General features: G+C 37.7%; 1 protein-coding gene across 3 annotated transcripts in view; it reads right to left on the reverse strand.

The window, feature by feature from the left end:
• GDAP2 (ganglioside induced differentiation associated protein 2) overlaps positions 1–21,300 on the reverse strand; it is a 94,377-nt gene that overhangs the window by 22,474 nt on the left and 50,603 nt on the right. For 2 of the 3 annotated variants that reach the window (XM_063624708.1, XM_063624709.1), the window contains exons 13-14: positions 18,073–18,216; positions 145–10,412 (exon numbers count right to left, since the gene is read on the reverse strand). In XM_063624708.1, coding sequence (XP_063480778.1) covers positions 10,365–10,412; positions 18,073–18,216 — 192 coding nt within the window. In that variant the 3' untranslated portion in view covers positions 145–10,364. Of the gene's footprint in view, positions 1–144; positions 10,413–18,068; positions 18,217–21,300 lie in introns of those variants that run through there. The other variant, XM_063624710.1, reaches the window with a different exon arrangement.

The following is a 21,300-nucleotide window of genomic DNA, read 5'->3' on the forward strand; positions in this document are numbered from 1 at the left end:
TCGGGAGGCTGAGGCAGGAGAATGGTGTGAACCCGGGAGGCGGAGGTTGCAGTGAGCCGAGATCGTGCCACTGCACTCCAGCCTGGGCGACTGAGCAGGACTCCGTCTCAAAAAAAAAAAAAAAAAAGAAATTGCCACAGTTACTCCAACCTTTAGTAGCCACCACCTTGAGCAGTCAGCAGCCATCAACATCAAGGCAGGACCCTCCACCAGCAAAAAGATTACGACTTGCTGAAGGCTCAGATGATCGTTAGCATTTTTTCACAATAAAGAATTTTTAAATTAAGGTATGTACATTGGCTTTTAAAAAACATAGTACTATTGCACACTTAATAACCTATAGTGTAAACATAACTTTTATATGCACTGGGAAATTAAACAATTCTGGTGACTTGCTTTATTGCACTATTCACTTTACTGTGGTTATCTGAAATGGAACACAGAATACTTATAAGCTATTAGCCTGTATGTGCACATATGGTGATAGGGATTCAAGAAACTAAGAGCTTCAGTTCAGTGTCCCAAGTTATGCCATGGGATTTTGTTTGAGGCAAAACTGTGATCATGTGTCATTTGACTTACTCTGTGAAATGACATTTGATATATCTGTAGTGAGGCATTTCTTTCACTATGTTGCAATTTATTTCCACTTAGCTGGAATATCTCTTTTATAATTTTATGTTTCCAGTACCTAGCAGACAGCCCAAAAGTTTATTGCAGAAAGCTAGCACCAAACTCTTACTCTCTTCATCCTGGGCCTACAGACTACATTTCCTAGCCTCCTAAACTTGCACTTAAGTGTAGCCAAGTGACTGAGTTCTACACAATGGCATTTGAACAGAAGTGGTATGTGCCACCTCCAGGTCTGACATATAAAAACTTTGTGGGCAGGTCCTCCATGCTGTTTTCCCATCTGCCAGCTTGAAGCAGAAAAGCATGAATCCTTTGGAGCCACATGTTGAAGCTGGCGGGCCCCCAATATTGAAGATACTTAGGTCTCTGAATCAGGACTTGGAGAAGAGCTACTTGCTCATCAGGAACGTCTGTTTAGGCTTTATGTGAAAAATACATTTCTATTGTGGTTAAGCCATTATGCATTTTCAGATTGTTTGTTACAGCAGCTAGCATTACTTCAACATATAGATCCTTAGTAATGATTTGCTGAATGGGTGGAAGAAGTATAGATTTTCTCTGTATTGTGATCTTGCCCATTTCAGGCAGGAACAAGCTAGAATTTCCATGCTATCAAATTAATGTCAGAAAAATGAGCTCATAGGTAAGAATTCAGTTTCTCTTGTGAGAGCCTCCATAATTTTATTATGAAGCTTATCTTGGCACACTTTTGGCACTTGATATGGTATCACTGCCCAAGTCTGTGCAGTTTTCTAGGTGGTGTAAGTTCATCATATTCAGATAAACATTTTCTTAGTGTTACTTGGTTGCCCAAGAGGTGATTCTAAATGCTGCTCTCCTGTTTAACTTTGCTGAAAGGAGGAATTTCTATTTAAGGGATGAGACAGTAAATGGGCATTTGTGTAAAGAAAAAAAATCCCAAATATTTAAATTTAACATTAAACCCACCTCAAAATATTTTCACAATCCCAGAATGATGATTGCTAACCTCTGCTGCTAGTTCCTGAACTCTGGTCTTCCCCTGGAACTTGGCTAAGCAAGTGTCATGTAAACAAAAAATAAATAATGAATTTTTTAAAATCCCCCTTCTTTAGAGGACATAAGAGGGAATGTTAAAGTCTGACAGCTGTGCAAATGTAGTTATCAACCAAACAGCTTAAGCTATCAGCGGTAATGTCACCCTGACAGTACCTAGAATCTACATGATTTGGCGTTAGTCCAATCTGCTTTAACCTGCCTGAGCCTCCATTTCTTCATTTGTAAAATAAGAGGTTTCAGTGATTCTGAACTGTCTGAGAACCAGTATCCCCTTTCATAATAAATTTTGACACCTAATTTACTTTTAGAACTAAAATTGATAACATAACTCCCTATTTCAAAAAATACATTTTATAATTTACATTAAGTATTTCAAAATGTAAATACCAGACACATTTAAACTAGAAAACATAAATAGTCAAATGCTTTATAAACCTACTAACAAACAGTAAGTTTGGATTTTAAAGAAGCAAAAGACTAGAGGCCATCCCGTTCAAGTAGTAAAGGAAAAGTTATATAAAAATGTCTTATTTGTATTCAATAAGAGAAAGAGGACCATAACTTTAACTGAACTAGGCTTATAACTCAAGTCAAATAACATTGCTGAAATGAAGAAAATTAGGAAGACTGGGCTGTATCTATAAATGTTATGCCAGTGCCAGAGCACTTTTCTTTTTCTTTTTTTGTTTGGAGACAGAGTCTCACTCTGTCACCCAGGCTGGAGTGCAGTGGCACGATCTTGGCTACTGCAACCTCTGCGCCTCCCGGGTTCAAGCGATTTTCCTGCCTCAGCCTCCTCAGTAGCTGGGACCACAGGTGTGCACCACCATGCCCAGTTAATTTTTGTAGAGATGGGGTTTCACCATGTTGGCCAGGCTGGTCTCAAACTCCTGACCTCAGGTGATCCACCCCCCTCGGCCTCCCACAATGCTGAGACTACAGGCGTGAGTCACTGTGCCCAGTCAAGCAATTTTCTTATGGTATGATATGTTGAGGCAGTGATGAAAACAGAAAACGTATGTTCTATCTTGATAACCCGCACATACGGAGAGAAATTCATTCACTAAACTTGAAGACTCTGGAAATGTAGAAAAGAGGCTGCAATGGAAAAGAATCAATAATTTCCACAACATAGATTATTATTATTGTGTTGTTATCTAGGATGGGACAAAGGGACATATTTTAAAAATAATCTTAATTAACAAAATTCAATAACAGCCTCATATTTCATGTCTCCACTACTTTAATAATTTGTGCAAATTTATGTTTTAGTAAGTAGAGAAAATTTTTAAATTTGATAACTACCATCTTCATTAATAAATAATTACTGGAGTGGTTTCTTTTGCAACTCTCTACTAGTATTTCCTCCCATTATCCAAACAGAGATGAAGCAAAACAAACAAAAATCCAGCCTACAGTATGTTTCTTCATTTTTACAGAATTGCAGAGTTTACCTTAGAAAACTAAGGAAAGATAGAAGACTGACTAGAAACTAAAGTTTTGAAAGATGTTTTACATATGAACGTTAGGATGTTTGCACACTATTTCACAAAACTGACATGGAATAATACTGATGGGCGGGAATGCTTTTTCTGCAAAAAAAGCTATATTGCAATTCAGGGAGAATCTCATGTTATTAGTTACTGATCATAAATATGCAAGAGAATAATAATGCTAAGTTGAGACCAATGGTCTGAATATTCCTTTACTGTAGCACAATCTGGCATGACTGTCTTTAAATGAAATCTATATTTCACGTCAATTTGAAATCAGCACATCATACAATTTTTAAAAGGAAATTTAGCTATTTACCCCTCTACAGAATCACTAATTTGATAATAAATATTTTTGAGAAAATATAAGAAAAGAAACTTTCTAAATAAGCAATTTACATTGATATTGTATATTTAAATTATGTTTTATAAAAGCATGAGCTTTGGAGTCAGATCTGGATTTGCATCCTGATTCTACTACTCAATATGTAATATATATAAAGAGCTCAGCAGCGTTCAAGGCACACAGTAAATCCTCAAATGTTAGCTGTTATTTCTAATCAAAGCAGTGGTGGCTGCTATTTATAAACACTACTATGCACGCTTTATGTACATTATTGCATTTGTTCCTCCTAATTATTCAATTACTATTATCCCTGTTGAATACATGAAAACACTGAGGTTCAGAAAAAGTTGAGAAACAGGCCCAAGGTCTGAGTGTGTCAGAAGCCAAAGCGCCAATGCTACTGACCACTAAATTGTTGCTTCTTAAACTGGGGTCCATGAGAAATCCTTGTGGAGTACGTATGTGTTGGGTGTAGGAAAGTGCGCATGAACTTACTATGAGAATTATGCATTATTCATGTTGATGAAACATTTTAAAATAATATTCATGTTCTGAATTATTTGGATAATTGTATTAAAACCAAATATTGGCAGAACCATCTCAGTGCTTAGGTTTGTATTTGTATTGACTTCCCTGTTAAGGCCCAGTTCTTATTAGTGGTAGAAGGCTTATGGAGAACAGAGGCTGTTTTAATAGGGGAATGATGGATTCAGGCTAGATGAGGACCAAATAACATCACTATGTGCTGCACAAATTAAAGTAATAGTCTGAATAGAAAAAAACGGGGTGAATTGGGTCATCACATAGCATATGGTAGTACATGCCTATTGAGCTGAAAAGAGCCTGTACTGTAGCACTCAGTACCATAATCACATTACAAGTGATGATTTCATTTTGTCAAAACATCATTATTTAATACTATTTTAAATTTTATTAGTTTTATAGTTTTGCTTGTGTTAACCCATAAACTTGTTTTGGTTTTATACTTGGGCAAGACATATAAACATGAAGCATTTATACCTAGTTTGAGAAAACTGGTCTACACGGTCGGTCCTGCTTGTGAATGTCATCTTCAGTAGGTAACTTCTATTATCACCAACCTCACAGGATTTGTAAGAGCATTAGAAGAGACGATGAACGTTAGAGTGCCTGGACCACAGGAAGAATTACAATGATAGTTCTGTCTCCTTTCCTTGCAAGAGAAAATCTGGAAGCTAAATGCAGTCTATACTCTTACTCTATCTATGGTCTGGGGACCAGGAGAATTGATAACACCTAAGAGCTTGTTAGAAACTGATAATCCCAGAGGCCACCCCAGAACTACTGAGTCGGAATCTCCATTTAATAATATCCTCAGCTGATTTGATACATGCACATGAAAGTTTGGGAAGCACTAGTCCAGGTCTCCACAGAGAATGTTGACTAAAATTCACTGAGTTTTTAACTACTCTTCAGGTTAACTTTGGTAATTAGAGAAAGACCTGATGTAAATGGTCAAAAAATGTCCTATCCTGGGGTTCAATATAAACACTATTATTTCACTATTGGTTCTTCATAGGCTATATTTGTATAGAGTGAGACCCTCTTTAAAAGGGATCTAACTTCTAGTTCAGAATGAGCAAAAAATATTTTAAAATACAAAGTTTCCATAAAAGCTTTCTGAATTTTCAGTAAGCAAATTGTAAGATCTGTCAATTTAAGCATTTTTAGGTTTCCTTCGCCCAATAGCAATTAAAATCATTTATATATGTTAAGCTCTTAAATATTTAGCTTACAAGATCTGGTCTAACAAAGTCCTGTCTCAGTCTGTGATGACTGTGTGCTTACGTTAACCAAACACATTACAAAAAAAAGGTGTGACTGTGTATATAAAATGTATTAGCTTTACTGTTCAACATAAGTATTAGATCACATTCTCCAGTTGTGATTTTTTTAGTGTAATTCACCTAGAGAATACCTATGCTTTTCTTCTTGAACTCAGTGGTCCTATACATTTAAGACATACTATACTTGAAAAGATTCAAACATGCTGTTCCTAAAAGCGTAAAAAATAATTAATATACGAGAGTCATTAATAACTAAAATGATCTTGATACCATCTGTTTAAGGACTAGTTCAGTAAGACTCAAAGCTTGAAACTAGGTTATTTACTGCTCTATGTTCTTTACATATGGACCACAGAAGTCAGACTCAAAGAATGTAAAGCAAGGCAGATTATGCATATATGTGTGTGTGCATGCATGTATATGTATATATGGTTAGGCCTACTAGGCAATCCTTATCATCTCTGGGTTTATGATATGACCTAGATTATAGGTATGTTATGAACTGAATGCTTATGTTCTCCTCCTCGCCTGCAAATTGATATGTTGAAGCCCTACCATACAAAGTGATGGCATTTGGAGGTGGGGACTCTGGGTGGTAATCATGTAATAAGGGTGGAGTCCTCACGAATGAGATTAGTGCCCTTATAAGAAGAGACAGGAAAGTAACGATGTCTCTCTCTCTCTCTCTGCCAAGTGAGAATACAGCAAGAAGCAGATCATCTGCAAACCAGAAGAGGGCCCTCATCAGGAATTGTGCTGGATGGCACTTTGATCTTGGGGTTTCTCAGCCTCCAACTGTGAGAAATAAATATGTTTTGTTATGCCACCCAGTTTATGGTATTCACCCAAAATGACTAAGGTAAGGTAAAGCCCTCCTTCATTCTTGATGGTCTCAGGCAATTGCAAAACAAGAGTTAATTATATGCCAAGAAGCATTAGTGCCAGCACAGTTAAAACACTCTAGTGCACGTTAATTATGATGATTACAACTTAAGAAAACTATAATCAGAAACCTGGCCAGGCACGGTGGCTTATGCCTGTAATCTGGCACTTTGGGAGGCCGAGGTGGGCAGATCACTTGAGGTCAGGAATTCAAGAGCAGCCTGGCCAACATGGTGAAACCCCGTCTCTACTAAAAATACAAAAATTAGCCAGGCACGGTGGTGCATGCCTGTAATCTCACTTACTGGGAAGGCTGAGACAGGAGAATCTCTTGAACCCAGGAGACAGAGATTACAGTGAGCTGAGATCGCGCCATTGCACTCCAGCCTGGGTGACCAAAAAAAAAAAAAAAAAAAAAAAAGTATAGTAAGGCCCTTAAAAAAAAAAAAGAAAAAGAAACCTAACTAACTCCAGTTTTCAAGGTGTTTTTATATTATCTTGTAGTTCTTTTGGTCCTTAATACAATCAATCCACTGCCACTAGAACCATGTAACTCTCCTCTATATAGTACTTCAAATTCTAATCATTTCTGTGCATATATTAAGCAATTTAAACTCTGTATACATACATACAGTCAATGTATCAGGGAAATACAAAGAGTGATCTTTAGTTTATGCTGAATACTTAATTTTATCACTTCTCCATTAACTGTTATAAAGACAAGACTAAACCTACAGTTTGAATTCATTACAATATCCAAGCAAACAGAAAAGAAGAGGAAATAGGCAAGCCATGTTTTTCTACTAGAGTGACTACACTTATCCCTCTTTAAAAAGAAGTGATATTTTCTTTTCAATTTCAGAAATTTAGTAAAAAAACTACATCTATTTTTCCTACCAAAAATACTCAAAAAATCCTCTGCTAATTACTCCCAAAATACTGCAGATGTATTCTTTTGAAAAAGGAAATACAGGATGGGCATGGTGGCTCATACTGGTAAGCCCAACACTTTCGGAGGCCGAGGCAGGCGGATCACTTGAGGTCAGGAGTTTGAGACCAGTCTGGCCAACATGGTGAAACCCTGTCTCTACTGAAAAAAAAAAAAAAAAAAAAAAAAAAAAAAATTAGCCAGGCATGGTGGCAGGCACCTATAGTCCCAGCTACTAGGGAGGCTGAGGCAGGAGAACCACTGAAACCTGGGAGGCGGAGGCTGCAGTAGGCTGAGATCGCACCATTGCACTCCAGCTTGGGTGACAGAGCAAGACTGCCTCCAAAAAAAAGAAAAAGAAAAAGGAAATATAAAACATCTGCCAATGAAATATAATATACATTAAAGGAGAAAACATCTTTAAAATATGTATCATTTGCCCTCACCGAGTCTAATAAAGGCTGAACTTTTTTTTAAGAGGTAATTTTCACTATCAAGAAACTTGGATATAGATGAATTAAGAACCCAAATACATGTGGAAGCAAGAAGTATACTTGTTTTAAAAATCATATTATGCCTTGCATGATTAATAAATTAATATTTAATAATTTGTATCTTCAACAATTCAATTAGCATTTGGCATGATCAAAGTTTAATTAAATTAAAGACTTGGTGGTGCTTTGAATTAACATCAGATGCTGGTGGTCATCTCCATCCAGTATCCCCTTTATCCTCTAATATATCCTTGAAAATGGCATGTAATATTCAGGCTAAACCTTTTCACAAAGGCAGATTGGTATACCAAATGTTGCTTAATCATTTCAATATCAATGTCATTATGTTTCTCCTCTAGGATTTGGTACTTTGAAGCAACTTCATTCTATAACACTTTAGACATCTATAAAAGCATGAACTTGGTCCCACATCAAATTTAGTTTCAGTGAGAAGAGTGGTCCTTATCTTTCTTTAGTCATCATTGAATTATACAACACAGTTGATATCTATATAGTTCTGTACCACCTTTATACCCTAGGACATCAATTGCATTAAAATCTCAGCATATGTAGAATCCTGCTTGTGTTACTAAACATTAATATACTGGTATGAATATAGCAAAGGAACATCCTTTCAAAATTATTGCCTGTAAGAAATTGTATATATATAAATTTGCTTCCTTTCAAATTGGCAAAGTAGCTTACAGCCTCTATTATCTATACAGAAAATGGTTTGGGCCAGATTCTTGAGGTAGCCAAGTTCCCCTTTAACAAGGAAAAGTTGGCAGACTTTCATAGCTGCTCCTTGTGAAGAAGATACCTCAAATATGATCTCACAATTGACTGCAGAAGATGAAGTTAAAGTTTCAGACTTTTAAGGTACAAGGCCCAAGGGGTTAAAAAAAAAAAAGTACTATTTGAGAGAAAGCTTAACATCTGACATCTGACTGGCTGCCTGGATGTGATGACCTAGGGGACATAAGAGAAAATCTTAACATAGATGTATATATAAGGATCAAGTAATTTTGAGGTCTGACACAAAGAAAATGTGTTCAATACATGCCAAAGATAAGAACCTTTATCTAAAAAATGTAAAGTCCCTTCTTGTTTATATGGGAAAATACAGGATGAATTTAATGCAACTATAGGGGCATTTCCCTATCATAAATGAAGAGAATATGTTTCTTTGATCTCCAATGAAGAATTAGTTTGGGCAGAAAAGAATGGGACCCTTGGAAGCACTGATCTGGAGCACATGATAGAACAGAAAGGTTCTGCTTTTTTTTTTTCTCTAAACTGCCAATATACGTGATGGGGTAAGGAAGATGGGGCCATGGGGAGGTGGCTGTAGGAATCAAAAAAGAGTACGAAGCTACCCAGGTGGAAATAATAATGGTTTGACCTTAATTCAAGAAGAAATGTTTAAAATGGCCAACAGATGCCTCTCATTGAAGTACAGCATCAGGGGATGAGCAGGCCAGAAGAGATTCTGGACGAAAGAGGAAGGAGGTCGTAAGGGTTGGAATTTTACACTAACAGGTCTTGCCACACAAAAAGAAAAATCACTCAAATGGTATCAAGGACAAGAGGAGTGCTGTGTAGCATTCCCTCATATATATTTATTCCCATTTAAAAACTAACTGAAGATACCCCACCACAACAAAGCCCTTTCTAAATGCTATCTTCATGATACCTCTGTGAGGTAGGCAGCATAATTCTAATTTTTACTCATAAGCAAGCTAAGGCACAAATAGAGCCTGAGTGGTAAAAGTGGTCTTTTGCCAATTATCAGCTCCCTGGATTTGTTCACTGTGACACACTTCCTCCACATTGATGCAGGCAACTCAAGAGACGCTGCTATGAAATGTCCTTAGAGGTAGTAGACCTGATAGCTAAACAAAATCATTCATGACTCTGGAAGACAACACACTCTCTAAATGCTCACTGTTGGAGTCTTGGAAGATGCTGTTAAGAGTACTAATATGTGCGGTCCTTTAGAATAAGACCAAATCATCCATGATTATAGGAAAAAGGCTGAAGATACAGTCTTCTTGTTTCCCCCACACTGTTGAGATCAGAACTGTGGCAATCTTAACAAATCATATAATCCAAGGAACCTTAGTCCTTAAACTTTAGTCTTAACTTGTACACTAACATTCTAAGTCCTATATTTTGCTAATGATTTTGATGTTTTTTGTCAGATACATTTCCACATTCTTGGACTCAGATAATTCTCTTTTAACACAGCCGAATTATCTTTATAAAATGTACATGGTATTAACACCATGGATCTGAAGCAAACAATGCATCTGGTTAGCATACATTGGTTCTATATATTTCGAGAATCACTTAAGTACACAAAGGAAGCGTGCGATGTTAGAGAGATGACGTGAACAGTCTTGGTGTTTATCTAATGGAGAATTCGGTGTCCTTCAGGAAACTAAAGATACTCAAAAGTTGCTCCCCAATTTCTATTAACAATCTAAAAATGAACATTTCCATTTGATATAAATATACAAATTTAAAATGTGTGCAGTTCAGAATGGCCTACCATTTTCAGATTGCTCATGTGCCAGAAAATATACAGTCAATAAAAAAATACCAGAGAGGTGGGGACAAAAGGCTCTCTGGATCTGTACAGCAACAATGAATATCACTTCAACAGGTAGCTATTCATCGAAGAAGTGGCATCCTGGGAACCAAGAAGCACTGAAAGATGGCAGGTCACAAATCTGGTGATGGGGGATATGATGTATAGTAAGGCCCATTTTCCTGTGGAAAGAAAAAAGGAGAAGAACATTTAAGTAACAGAACCAATTTAACTGCAAATGTGAAAAAAAGGGATTTACAGTCATTGAGGCAGTGATATAAAATGTCTAACACATGTCTGGCACTAAGCAGGCCCTCAGCCATTAAGTAGTTCAACTAGTATCACTCAGAGTATAAGACAGACAAAGGCAATAGGATCATAATATTTTTTAAGAATAATACCACTTATTGAATATTTTATGTGCCAGACAATTTATAGGCACTTTTAAAGTCATCCCTTTAAATCTTCACGTAATGCCATGAAGTAGGTAACATCCTCATCTTACAGAAGAAGAAACTGAGGATCACACAGATTGCATAATTTGCCTAAAGTTACCTAGTTGGTAACCAGCATAGACTGAATTTAAATTCAAATCTATTTAAATCTAACATCCAGATTCTTTTTTGTTAGACTGTGTTGTCTGTGTGCCAAATCTTAATTTAGAGTTAGGAAAACAAAAAAGTTATCACAGAGGAATTTAATAGCTATAACTATTTTGGCAGAAGTGAGTCTTCATGACATGCCTGAGTGGCAAGGCTTGTAACAATTACAGTTCTCAGGAAATTTAGTTCAAGATCAAGATGGAGAATTAAATACCAAACCTTTAATGTCAAGGTAAGGGTAACAAATTAGTGCAAGGGAGAATTTTTTGGCCCTTATTTTGGCTAATCTCAGTAAAAATCAAGACAGTTACGTTTATGATAGAAGGATCCTCGATTAGATTTATGAGACTTAAGATTGCTTTCTCATTTTTAAGGAAAGTATTTCTTTGACAAAGAATTTGTTTTTCAGCAAATCACAAACAGATAATGCCTAGCGCTAGTATAAGACAATAGTTTGAAATGAAGAATAAGTAGAAGAAAATAGCATTTCTTCATGATACATTTACATTATAGCTACTACAGAGCATTAAACCTACCGGGTCTTGAACATAGTAGGCAGTGAAATTGTTTGAGACTAAATAAATCAGGTACTCTGCCATTCTTCAGCACAAATGCTTTGGAGCAAGAATTGATCTTGGACCATAACCAGGAAAACAAGACATCTAGGAAAACTTACCTTTCGATTATAAACCTAACCATGTATCAAACAAAATTAAAAAAAAATAGGTAGAAACAAATCCTAGGATAGGCTACATTTCTAAAAACTTGAAAAACCTTAATAAAACCTTTTTTTAAAATTGAAAAACTGGATCTAACTAAAGAGCTTCTGCACAGCAAACGAAATTATCATCAGAGTTGAACAGACAACCTACAGAATGGGAGAAAATTTTTGCAATCTATCTATCTGACAAAGGGCTAATATCCAGAATCTACAAGGAACTCATATAAATTTATAAGAAAAAAACCCCATTAAAAAGCAGGCAAAGGATATGAACAGACACTTCTCAAAAAAAGACATATATATGGCTAGCAAACATATTAAAAAAACAGCTCAACATCACTGATCATTAGAGAAATGCAAATCAAAACCATGATGAGATACTATCGTATGCCAGTCAGAATGGCGATTACTAAAAAGTCAAGAAACAACAAATGCTGGTGATGGTACGGAGAAATAGGAACTCTTTCACACTGTTGGTGGGAATGTAAATTAGTCCAACCATTGTGGAAGACAGTGTGGTGATTCCTCAAAGATTTAGAACCAGAAATACCATTTGACCCAGCAATCCCATTACTGGGTATATACTCAAAGGAATATAAATCATTCTATTATAAAGATACATGCACATGTATGTTTACTGCAGCACTATTCCCAATAGCAAAGACATGGAATCAACCCAAATGCCCATCAATGATAGACTAAAGAAAATATGGTACATATATGCCATGGAATACTATGCAGCCATAAAAAGGAATGAGATCATGTCCTTTGCAGAGACACGGGTGAAGCTGGACGCCATTATTCTCAGCAAACTAATGCAGGAACAGAAACCCAAACATCACATGTTCTCACTTACAAGTAGGAGCTGAACAATGAGAACACGTGGACACAGGGAGGGGAACACTTACTGGGGCCTGTTGGGGGAGGGTGGGGGGAGAGCATTAGGGGAATAAGCCAATGCATGCTGGGCTTAATACCTAGGTGGTGGGTCGATAGGTACAGCAAACCACCATGGCACATGTTTACCTATGTAACAAACCTGCACATCCTACACATGTACCTCAGAACTTAAAAAACTAAATAAAATAATTTTATATAAAAAAGAAATCCCTATAAAAATGTTTCACTAACCAAATCCTTTATCTTCAATATGCATGGAAGCTATACTTACAGAAACATGCCCTGAAGAGATGAATCTATTCTGAGTTTCATCTGAAAAGTTCACTATCTGTCTTTAAGAGTTCTCTATTCTATTACCATTTTTTTCTAAGTTTTTCACATCTAAGTTAAATTATGACAAACTAAGAAGAGCAAGTTCAATACTTAATGCCATGAAATAGAATTTCCATTATTAATTTCACACTGGGCAAGAGACTGCTGAGCAATCAAATATTTTTTCTATTTCTGGAAACAATCATAGAAATTTAAAGAATTGTTGCCAGGAAAAACTGTATATTCTCTGCTCTGTGTTTTTAAGAATGCCAACTAACTCTCTTTCTGAAATGGTCTCAGTATCATTGTTACCTAGATAGATTAAAAAATAGCTTCTGATTACCTTCAAAGGTCCCTTTTAATCCTATAAAATTTATGTTGCTATTCCAAGTCACATAAATCCCAGAAAAATAGAAGCCCACTATTTAAACAGATACTAACCACTTTACTCCTTAACCAAATAAAGAACCTTCTATATGCAAAGCACAATTTGAACATGATAATGAAATTAACCAACTCTATACTCATTTCTTTTCTCTGATCGTACTTTTAATTCTTCCTAACAAAGGAAAATGTTTCCTTACAAGGTAACATGCATCTACCTATGGTATTTCCATTTCAATGACTGATGGGGCACCTCAAACCTACTGTGTCACAAACTGAACACAGTACGTGTCCTTTCCCCCTAATCTGTCATCCTTTTCCTCCAAATTGCTTCTCTGTGGTGGTAGCAACACATCCACCAAGCCTCCCAAAGCAGAAACTTACTTTCTGCTTCATCCTTAGTGGCTACTCAGTCACCAAATGCTGTGAATTTTATTTCCTAAAATGTCTATTTCTAAATATCTCTAAAATCTTCAAATCCCTGCCATTATCACTACCACTGCCCTAACAATATAGTCTCATTTCTCTGCCAGCCTTTACTAATAGACCTCATCTTTTCCCCCATGGACTTACCCTTCCCTCTCTAGTCATTCTCTATGCTGTTTCTATAGGCATTGTCTAAACAGCGATGTAATGGCAATTCTCCCTTGCAGAACACTCTTCACTGACTACAAAGCCAAAGACCTGTAGCTCTAATATGTAAAGTTACTGTATCCAGCGATGTGCTCTCTGCCTGCCCCTTCCACATCATCTCCTGATATCTTCTGCTATAGCTTGAATATCTGACCTTCGAAACCTCATGTTGATATTTGATCCCCATGCTAGAGGTAGGGCCTAGTGGGAGGTGTTTGGGTCATGGGGCAGATCCCTCATAAATGTCTTGGTGTGTCCTTGTGGTAATAAGTTCTCACTCTATTAGTTCCTATGAAAGCTTGTTGTTAAAAAGGGCCTGGCATGCCCCTTCCTTCTCTCTCTTGCTTTCTCTTTTGCCATGTGATCTCTACACCCACCAGCTCCCCTTACCTTTCGACCATGAGTAGAAGCAGCCTGAGTCCCTCACCTGAAGTAGATGCTGGTGTGATGCTTCTTGTATAGCCTGCAGAAATGTGAGCCAAATAAACCTCTTTTCTTCATAAATTACCAAGCCTCAGGTATTCCTTTATGGCAACATAAAAATGGATGAAGGCAGAAAATTGGTACTGAGGGGTGGGGTGTTGCTATAAAGAGACCCAAAAATGTGGAAGCAGCTTTGGAACTGGGTAATGGGCAGAGGCTGGAAGAGTCTGCAAGGATCAGAAGACAACAGAAAGACTTAGGGAAAGTTTGAAACTTCTTAGAGATTGGTTAAGTGGTTGTGACCAAAATGCTGATAGAAATACAGACAGTAAAGGCCATGCTGATAAGGTCTCAGATGGAAATGGGGAACTTAGGAATTAGAGCAAAGGTCATCCTTGTTACACCCTAGCAAAGAACTTGGCTGCACTGTGTCCATGCCCTGGGGTTTTATGGAAGGCCAAACAATACTGGTACCCTATGGTATCTGCTGGAAAAAAATTCTAAGCAGTAAAGCATTCAAGAAGTGGTGTGGCTGCTTTTAACAGCTTATAATCAGATATGAGAGCAAAGAAATGACATAAAGTTGGAATTTATAATTAAAAAGGACACAGAACATAAAATTTTAGAAACTCAACCCAGGTATGTGGTAGAGAAAGAAAGAACATTTTCAAGAGAGGAATCTAGGGGTGCTGTGGAGCAACCACTTGCTAGAGAGATTAGCAAGGATAAATCTTTGAGGTAGCTCCTCGCATCACAGGCCCAGAGGACTAGGAAGACAGAATAGTTTGGGAGGGACAAGGCTTTAACACTTCAGGATGCTGCTGTCTGCATCCCAGCCCCTCTGGTTCCAGCGATGGCTCAAAGGGTCCCAGGTACTGCTCAGGCAACAGCTCTGGAAGGTGCAAACTGTAAGCTTTGGTGGCTTCCATGTGGTGTTAAGTCTGCAGGCATGCAGCATGCAAGAGTGGTGGAGGCTTGGCAGGTTGGAACTAGATTTCAGAGGATACATCAGAAGGCCTGGGTTCCCAGACAGAAGTCTGCTCCAGTGGTGGAGCACCTCCAGGCAGTCCTCACTGGGGCACTGCTTAGTGGAGCTGTGGGGGTGGGTTGCTCCCATCCAGACCCAGAATCAGCCTGGAAAAACCTCTGGCATTCAGCTTCAACCTGTGAGAGCAAGCCATGTAGGTGGTAACCAGCAAAGCCGTGAGAGTGGGGGTGCCCAAGGCCTTGGGAGCCCACCCTTTGTACCAGTGTGCCCAGTATGCAGAACATAAAGCCAAAGGAGATTATTTTGGAGATTTAAGATTTAGTGTCTGCCCTGATAGGTTTTGGACTTACAAGGGGTCAGTTACCCCTTTCTTTTGGCCTGTTCCTCTTATTCCTCCCTTTTGGAATGGGAATGTTTACCCAGTGCCTGTACAACCATTATCTCTTGGAAGCAAATAATTTGATTTTTTGTTTTTTTGGAGACAGAGTCTGGCTCTGTCCTCCAGGCTGGAGTGCAGTGGCACCATCTCAGCTCACTGCAAGCTCTGCCTCCCGGGTTCACGCCATTCTCCTGCCTCAGCCTCCCGAGTAGCTGGGACTACAGGCGCCCGCCACCACGCCCTGCTAATTTTTTTGTATTTTTAGTAGAGACAGGGTTTCACTATGTTGGCCAGGATGGTTTCAAACTCCTGACGTCGTGATCCACCCACCTCGGCCTCCCAAAGTGCTAGGATTCCAGGCTTGAGCCACCGCGCCCGGCCATAATTTGATTTTGATTTTACAGATTTACAGCTGTGAGGAACTTGCCTTGAGTCTCCAGATGAGACTTTGGATTTCTGAGTTGGTGCTGGAACAAGGTAAGACTTTTGGGGACTGCTGGGATGGAATGATTATATTTTGCATGTGGGAAGAACATGAGGTTTGGGTAGCTAGGGGCAAAATGCTACATTTTGGATATTTGACCCTCTAAACTTCATGTTAAAACCTGATCCCCAGTGTTGGAGGTGGGGTGTAATGCGAGGTGTTTGAGTCATGGGGTGGGGCGGATCTCTCATAAATGGCTTGGTGCTGTCCTTGTGGTAATAAGTAACTCCTTGCTCTATTAGTTCCTGTGAAAGCTGGTTGTTAAAAAGAGCCTGGCACCTCCTTTCCCTCTCTCTTACTTCCCTTCCCACCGTGAGATCCCTGCACACACTGGTTTCCCTTCCCCTTCTGCCATGAGTGGAAGCAGCCTGAGTCCCTCACCAGAAGCAGATGCTGGTGCCCTGCTTCTCATACAGCCTGCAGAACCATGAACCAAATAAATCTGTTCTTTATACTTAGCCTCAGGTATTCCCTTATAGCAACAAAGAAATGGACTAAGAAACCCTCTTTTGTTTCTTCCCCATTTTTATGCCTCTCTTTGATCTAACATCTCAATTTTAGAAAGCTCTAGCATAGGTACAAAGAGATGATCCAATAAGCCAAGTGTTAGATTATAAGTTAGTCTACTTAATTTTGATTAATTACATTATGCTTGTATTTATACAAAAATAAAACAGCTAAAATATACAACCAAACAAAACAAAAAACAAAACCAAGCTTGAGTGTGGTGGAGCTATACTTAATATTTAATGAAAGCCTGCTTTATAGGCCCTTAAGTATATAGAAAATGCTTTGGCTTAAAATACAGTCCTTTAGGTTTCCTAATCAAACACCCAACTTATATATTTGTATCCCAGAAAATAAATGATAAATCCAGATACTAGCTATGAATTGTCATTCAAAATTTTGAGTATAAAAATGTTTCTTAGTGCCTTTCACATTTTCTGCTATCCATTTTTTTAAGCATTAAGATGAGTGATGTAGAGTTCAAAGGAAAAACACTAAGATCATTTTCTACTCCAGCAATCTGCAGTAAATACGAACTAATGTACTCTTTTCTCTTTCCTATATTCAACAATTTTTGTATCTATGATCCAGCTGTTCCAATTATAAATCCTCTCTGTATAACAGCCAAATATGAAATTTTATTAGCCATTAGATCACATTATACACTTTGCACATAAGGGAAAACAAATTATAGCTAAAGTTAGAGAAATGTTAGAGAGAAATTGTGCTGGAGAATTTTTACTTTGCTGTATAAACACTGCACAATAATTAGGGAAGAATAATTCATTTCAAATTTAATATAACTTGCAAATATATCCCCTGGTTCATACGATATAAAGATATGCAATCAGCAACAGTTAAACAATGAGCTTGATGAGCTTTTGGCCAAGTGTGTTACTTTTTTTTTTTCCAAAAATTACTAAGGTGATATCATGAATAAACACAATAGAATAAATTGATGAAATTCACGAGTAGTCCTTTGACTAGTGCTTACGTAACAGATCCATAAATGCATCTATAAATAATAACAATAATATTATCAGATGATGCTCTTAAAAATATTATACAAACTTTTAGAAAATGAAACTTTTAGCAAGGTAAAGACTACTGAGATAGGCCATATGATTTGCAATTAATTCTAAAAGTGATCACCAATAAAATCTTCTGGCTCTGTGTAGATGGAAAGCCATTCAATCCTAAGAAAATTAGGCAGAGGTATCTGTTTTAAATATGGTAGAAAACTTACAATACAAACGAAAATTGGTTCTGAACTCACAGCAGAGAGATCTCCCACTGAAACGTTTATCTGGGGAAAATGCCTCTCTTGGGACAGATCTTTTTCCTAAAGTTATCATAGGGAAAGTATGTTAAATGATATTACCAAGTTTATTAAGACTCACTAATTTACATTAATATCTGGTAATGACAGGATGTCGTGCTCATAAGTGCTGCTCTATAGAACAGTTAATATACCATACCAGGTGAGGGAGAACTTCTGGTACTTCTTACCCTGGCATCATATTCAAGGACAAAAGGAGGAAAGTCGATCTGTTCTGGTGATATGGCAGAAAACAGCTGGTGGAGGCTGTCCACATGGTGGATTTTGTCCTTCAGTCCTGAGACAGAAAAGGTGGTAAAAAACCATGTTGACACCTGATGAATAGAAGAGAAAAAATAATTTTAAGCTAGTTACCATAGTTAGAAACATAAACACAATTTGGAAAATTTATAGTAGATAAAAACTGTATTTCAAAGTCTTAAAATAACTAGTGCTTTTCAAAGCGCAATCTGAATTATGCAATCATCAGTTTAGTTGATTATTAATAACATTAAAAAGAAGAAACGAGGATAACACTGACTAGAGACTATAAGAATGAGTTTTGTTTCATGAAGCTTTTGTTTCCATTACATGTATGTAAGTTCCCATGTGTGTAGTGTGTTAGTGCTGTACTACATGCTTCTTACTGTGGGTTGTAGTCAAAACCGTTGCATTATTTGGTAGAATAATTGGTGTTCCAGTCTTCTGAAAATGGTTAATATCTCCAAATCTCACACTGTGAATTTTTCAAATGAGACTGAAAAGAAAATTTGTGCCAATATTTGGGGTTTATATATTTTTAGTTGACGCTTGGCATGGTTTCTTTCTCGAAGTCCATCAAAGGGAATCACTTGTAGATGTGGTGCCATCTTTGCTCACTTCACTTGTCAACATGCAATCCCTCTCTAAAAGCTAGTCTGCAAAATTTGTTGGTTCCCAAAAAAAGGATAAAAAATTCTTGATACCAAACAATACTGACATAAACTAGGTAACGGCTTGAATTTAAAAATTACTGTTTATCTATCTAAATTGGCAATCACAAATTAGTCCATGTTTATCAACATACTATACAATAGTCCTATGAGGCAGGTATGATATTGTTGCTATCCCCATTTTACTTACAGAAGAAGGTAACGTATGCAGGAAATAGCAAACTTTTTTGAAAAGGACCATTATAGTAAATATTGCAGGCTTCTTATAATTACATTATCAGAAAATTGTTCACAAGGCATGCCTGAAGGTTCTTGGAGCAATGCAATATTGGAGGCAGGACAACATGAAAATTAATTAGGAGGCTGCTGTGTCATTTCAAGTAAAAGCTGATAGTGGGATGAACTAACGTAGAGGCAGTGGGAATAAAGACACAGACATAAATCTGAGCAATCGTAAACACACAGAACTGATGCAGTGTGCTAGGAGATGAGGTAGAGAAAGTGCTCCAGAATGCCTCTCTGGTTTCTGGCTTAGGCACTTGGGTAGGCAGTAGTCCCATTTGCTAACACAAAGAACACAAACAGCAGTTCGGGAATAGGTGAAACATGAGTACATGAGGAGTTCTGTTTAAAAATGCTGAACTTCAGGGTCCTATAAGACACCTAAGTAGAGATATCTAACCAGTAGTTCAATACCAAGGTCTAAAGCCTAAGAATGATAATGATGATGATGATGATGATGATAATGACAATGATGATGATAGCTTACATTTACTGAGCACTTATTATACGTCAGGTAATGTTTTCAGTATTTCACATGTATTAACTCATTTCATCTTTCAATAACCCTAAAAGATAGGTACTATTATTATTCCCATTTTACAGGGGATAAAATTAAAGCATACAGAAGTTATACTACTTGCCTGAGATGATAAATTGGTAACTGGTAGAGCTGGGATTAGAACCCAGGTAATCTGAATCTTGAAACCATGGTTCTAAACATTAGGCTTTATTGCCTCCCCAGATATATGTTTGAAGATTGCACATATTTTGGAAGGTCACTGAAGAAATGGGAATAAAAAAGGTATAGAATTAAAGATGAGGGTGGAGAAACACGGGAACACTAACACTCAAAGAATGCAAGCAGGAAGCCAGGTGCAGTGGCTCATGCCAGTAATCTCAGCACTTTGGGAGGCCAAAATGGGAGGATTACTTGAGGCCAAAAGTTTGAGACCAGCCTTGGCAACAGAGCAAGACCCCATCTCTATAAAAATACAAAATAAAAAAATTTAGCCAGACATGATGGTGCACGTCTGCAGTCCTAGCTACTCTGGAGGCTAAGGTGGGAGGACCCCTGGAGGCCAGGTGTTCCAGGTTACAGAGACCTATAATCACACCACTGCACTCCAGGTGGGTGACAGACTGAGACCCTGTCTTTAAAAAGAGAGGAGAAGAGAGAGAGAGGCTGACAAATGACACTGAGAAGCAGCAGCTAGAAGTAGGAGAGAAACCAGGCAAGGTAAGTTTCAAAGAAGCCAAGGCAAAGTGTGTCAAGGAGAAGTGATCAACTGTGTTTAAGGCTGTAGGGAATGCAGGTAACAGAGAGAGAGGAAAGTGTCTATTAGATTTAGTGACCCAGAAATTACAGATGATTTTGGTGTGAAAAGCTTCAGCTGGCACAGCAGGATAACTACACTGGAGTAATTTAAAAGGTACATGAGAAATAGAGATGGTGAGCATAGAACAAAGATTATACTAAACAATTTTGGTCGTAAAGTGGAGGAGAGAAAAACAGATCTTAGCATTTTTAAAAGTTGATAGATAATTTGGATCCAGCAAAGCAGGAGAGGAGAAAGACGCTAACTGTTGAAGAGAGCTTCTTAAGGAAATGGAAATACACTCTGTCGTTTACAGTCTGGGATTAAAATGCCTAGATTCAAATCCAGCCTTTGATACTAACTGTTGGTTATCTTGGTTCCTTAATCTCTCTAAGCATCAATTCCCTTACCTGTATAGTGGGACAACTACTGCCACCTATTTCACAGGTATACTGCAAAGCTTAAGCAAGATAATTCACGGGAGGAACTGGCAGATAGCAAGTGCTCAGAAAACTTAAGCTAATGTCATTACTATCGGATTCACAGCACAGGGAGAGGGACTGTCCTTCACTAAGAAGGACATTATTGAAATGTGTTCATTAAGATGGAATACATTTTTGTGACAGAGAAACAGGAGGCAATGATAAGAACAGTTAGCAAGTAGGTTTGGAGTGGGAAGGTAAAGATAAAGAGCTCCTTACTGATGGTTTCTTTGAGTGAAGAAAGCAGGACAATGGATTATTTCAAGTTTAGGTTTTGATGGGCAGGTGTGATGAAAGGGTAACAGGTCATAGGTTAATTTAGCCATTGACAAGAATGGATGAAGTGATGAAATGTCAGTTTTTAGCTTGATAGAGAAGAAAATAAAGGCAAGATGATATTTTCAGAA

Source organism: Symphalangus syndactylus, chromosome 12 (genome assembly GCF_028878055.3).
Source record: "Symphalangus syndactylus isolate Jambi chromosome 12, NHGRI_mSymSyn1-v2.1_pri, whole genome shotgun sequence".
Lineage (NCBI taxonomy): Eukaryota > Metazoa > Chordata > Mammalia > Primates > Hylobatidae > Symphalangus > Symphalangus syndactylus.